General features: G+C 39.0%; 1 protein-coding gene across 1 annotated transcript in view; it reads right to left on the reverse strand.

The window, feature by feature from the left end:
* Positions 1-320: 320 nt before the first annotated feature.
* LOC103132908 (alpha-2-macroglobulin-like) overlaps positions 321-4193 on the reverse strand; it is an 8394-nt gene continuing 4521 nt past the window's right edge. The window contains exons 11-18 of the mRNA XM_016667646.1: positions 3993-4175; positions 2481-2699; positions 2023-2086; positions 1751-1896; positions 1109-1258; positions 893-967; positions 650-752; positions 321-510 (exon numbers count right to left, since the gene is read on the reverse strand). Of these exons, the coding sequence (XP_016523132.1) occupies positions 341-510; positions 650-752; positions 893-967; positions 1109-1258; positions 1751-1896; positions 2023-2086; positions 2481-2699; positions 3993-4175 (1110 nt within the window). The 3' untranslated portion in view covers positions 321-340. The remainder of the gene's footprint in view (positions 511-649; positions 753-892; positions 968-1108; positions 1259-1750; positions 1897-2022; positions 2087-2480; positions 2700-3992; positions 4176-4193) is intronic.

Here is a 4193-nt window from a genome sequence, read left to right on the forward strand (position 1 = left end):
TTGTTAAATGATGAAACTACAGTGTGTGATTTAGTAATTATAAATTTGGGTGAACAAAAATCAGATGTGGGATTCTCAAAGTGCCACGTCTATATTATTATCATGTCAGAATAGAAATGTAGAGCAGAATTAAAACATGGCAGATTTTTGTTTACAAATATAATTTCTAAAATATGATTTATTGATTGAGATAAAGACATACTGATAACAGGACATTTTGTTCAGAGCCCAAAAGTGCACATAGATGAAAAAAAAAATACATAAAAATAAATTATACCTGCATAAAATAAAAGTAGCTAAATATAATTTTTTGTTTTTAGGATCTAATGATCCCTCTGGCTTACCCAGTTTCCACCAAGTCCCATATCCAAGATTCAGGAAAAAAGGTGCGAACTGTCTTTATGGGTTCTAAGATCTCTTCTGCTTCACCTTCAAAGTCTCCAACTTGTAGGTTTTTTACTACGACCCTGCTTTTGTGAAATCCAAAATGTCCCATATCTAACTCATCAGCTACAGGTTTATTGAATGAAAAGAAGAACAAAGAAGGAAAAGAAAAAGGAGATTAAACAAGACCAGAATGCAATAATGACAAATGCAAATATCTGTCATGTCACTATTAACAGACAATAAAGTTGCCATGCATGCATACCATAGTGATGATACACAGTTAACTTAGAAGACACAATTTTAGAACATTGTAACAATCCAGTAAACAGGTTTGTTGCCATCTTCAGTCCCAATTTCTTCATATCCTGCCACACACAGCATGAAAAGGTGAGTTAACAAAACCTTCATGTAAAATGGGTTGTTCAGTTTTAAGCAACACCGGGACATCAATAGTTCCTTAGAACATAAAAGTTCACAAAGAAGAATATTTTCTCTTTGGACTCACTAGTAAACAATCCATAGGTTCCACAACCTCAGATGGTATTTCTGATACTTTTCTGACAGGCATCAAACTAAATATCTGAAAAAGAAACACATGTTTCAAAGTAATAATCTAGAAACAGATGTTCGCTGAGCAGTTTCAATATGGCAAAAGAAATTTAAAGCATTCCCTTTCATCTGAAAGATGGAAGAAAAAAACCTCCTAATATTTAGGAGTTACCTTCTCTGCATCCAGAGTCTTTCCAGGCTCTTTGATGAGGACACTCTGATCGATGGCACTGACACCGCATAGAGAGTCAGGCTGAGCCGTCAGCTGCAGGTTGGTCTCCTCTCCTGGAACAGCTGATGATGAAGAAAACTCCAGAGAGATCTGAGAAAGAGCAGAACAATGGCTGTTGTGTTTTTAATTAAGATATTTTATTTTTAATTGGAAGATACCAAAAGTCATCACAGTCATTTGTTCTTATTGTATTGAATAATTTTCTCTCTCCAGTCTCTCCTTATGTGCTCCCTCTCTTATGCAAATATTTGAAACAAATAGAAGAAAACATGATGACATAAATAGTTTGACATGACTAAGAAGCTTCAACATCAAGACAATAAAAACACACACATATATACACACTCTCCTATATGTACATATGCACTTGTAATGTATACATACATAAATACATGTAACCTTGTGGTCGTTTATAAATTTGTGATTTATAATGAAATTCACATTATCGTTATGTTGATACAACATATAATGACTTGTTCAAGCCAAACTAAACAGATCGCCAAGAGAGTTCTCCATCAGACATCTTTGGTATCGTCATAAATCTGTGAGTCTTTTCACAGATTCATCTAAATCCATACTTACCTTATGGTTAAAGCATTTCTCAGTGGAGAAGTCAGTACTTTGACTGATCACATTCTTGCTGGGTAGGACAGCGTAAACCATAATCTGGACTTCTGGAGCCAAGTCTGGAGACACGTTGAGCTTAAAGGACACCTCACCTTCATTCACTGAAAAATCAGTCCAAATGTTATCCTTGAATTGTTGTCATTGAAACTGGATATTTATAATACCATCAAGTATTTCTTGGCTGCACAAATCTAAAACTTGGTAATGTTGATATTCCATTTATTCACCTGATTTATTTTCCACCTCAACCAGTATTCGTCCTTGACTAGCAATAGCTCCTCTGGATAAAACCTGTGAAGTTGTAGAAAAAAAAAAACTTTTTTACTGTATTTCCTCACTAACTGATTGTAGATCAATCCATCTAAACATTCCTTGTGCCCAATTTGTTGTAATTAAATTTCTTTCACTTTTTTAGTTACTACTATGGGTGTGTTTTAAATTCTGATCTGATCATTAATCTAGAATATTAATATTTTATTTTTCATTAACATATTTGTACTGTGACACTTTATACCTTTATACAGGTCATTTTTAATTAATCACTTCTAATGGCTGGTTTAAGCACAATTTCTCTACTGGCTAATTTCTAAACCTTGACTTAGTCGCTCAGCATACAACTCTGTATGTGTGATTTCTTCTTCTGAAAACAGAAACAATCTGTGTTTCATTTTGTGTTATGACTCACCAGGTAAATGAAATCCACAGAGCCTGGAGATTCCTGCACCAAAGTGTACTCAATAAAGATCTCTGTTTCTTTGTCACAGGGAAGTATTGTCTTGCTTTTTATATTCAGGGAGCTGGTAGTTTTAACAGATGGAGGTTGAGACTTCGTAATAATGTGAGATGCTTTCGGAATATGAGGAACTTTATATGTAGAGTAGGATAGTGTTGGTAAGGGGCTAACCTGTTAAAAGAAGAAATATGTTACAAAGTGCTCATTATGTAGTTAAGCTAGATTTAATTGATTGTAGTTTTATTTTGTTCAGTTCACACAGTCTGTAGTCTGGCCATTGCCTTCCTGTTCAACTCCACTTGAAAAACATTCTCACTTCCAGCACAGTCTGAGATTTCTCCCCTTGACTTGAATTGTCTCTGGTTGATTTTTGAATAGGCCAAACAGAAGTATAGGCGGGTCGTCCTGCCCCAAGTGGAGGAGTTTAGTATCTGGGGATCTTGTTCACGAATGAGGGAAGAAAGGAGCGGGAGATCGACAGGCGGATTGGTGCAGCGGCTGCCGTGAAGCCGGCGCTGTACCGATCCGTTGTGGTGATGAGAGAGCTGAGTCAAAAAGCGAAGCTCTCGATTTACCGGTTGATCTACGTTCCCACCCTCATCTATGGTCATGAGCTTTGGGTCATGACCAAAAGAACGAGATTGCGGATACAAGCGGCTGAAATGGGTTTCCTCCGCAGGGTGGCTGGGCTCTCCCTTAGAGATAGGGTGAGAAGCTCGGCCATCCGGGAGGGACTCAGAGTAGAGCCGCTGCTCCTCCACGTTGAGGTGGCTCGGGCATCTGGTCAGGATGCCTCCTGGACGCCTCCCTGGTGAGGTGTTCTGGGCACGTCCCACCGGGAGGAGGCCTCGGGGAAGACCCAGGACACGCTGGAGGGACTATGTCTCTCGGCTGGCATGGGAACGCATTGGGGTTCCCCCGGAGGAGCTGGAAAAAGTGGCTGGGGAGAGGGAAGTTTGGGCCTCCCTTCTGAAGCTGCTGCCCCCGCGACCCGACCCCGGATAAGTGGCAGAAAATGGATGGATGGAGAAGTATAAGTTGTGAACAATATTGTTGAATTTCTGTGCTGTTTTAGAATTGAGTGTAGTTTTAACAATGGAAGAGAAGGAAGTTGTACATTTGAGCATTCAGACAGTGTTGGCTGCAAATATTAAATTAACATTAGCAGCCACCTGGTTCAGATCGGATGAAGATACTGAAAATTGCAGGCAATTTTCAGTATGGTTCTCAGCATCGAATTGGCACATTACATACATTATGGGATATCGTTAGCAGTTGGGTTACATTTAAATCCTCAACACAGGCCTTGCCTGCGGGAAGCAATCAGAACCTCTGTACAAACATTGATTAGTGCAAACGGGCTGGTTTTTACCAGGCTACACAGACTGTAGCCTTTTGGTCCATTTATTTAAGTATGTCAACATATGACACACTGAATTAAGTCTACAGCTGTGATTTACTTACATGGAGAAAAATATCTTCTGTTAATGCATCAGTTCTGAGAGAGAATGAGGCAAAACCATGGATGTCAGTTGTCAGTTTCGGAAGAACGTGTGGAGGCCAATTACCTCCTCTAAACAGGTACAAAGACTGGTGTGACATGGGTGTGTCATTGTAGTGAACAGCTTTGACCTGTTGAAAGTACAATACTGTGTCACTTAAGCT

The sequence above is a fragment of the Poecilia formosa genome, unplaced genomic scaffold, assembly GCF_000485575.1.
Source record: "Poecilia formosa unplaced genomic scaffold, Poecilia_formosa-5.1.2 Scaffold1504, whole genome shotgun sequence".
Lineage (NCBI taxonomy): Eukaryota > Metazoa > Chordata > Actinopteri > Cyprinodontiformes > Poeciliidae > Poecilia > Poecilia formosa.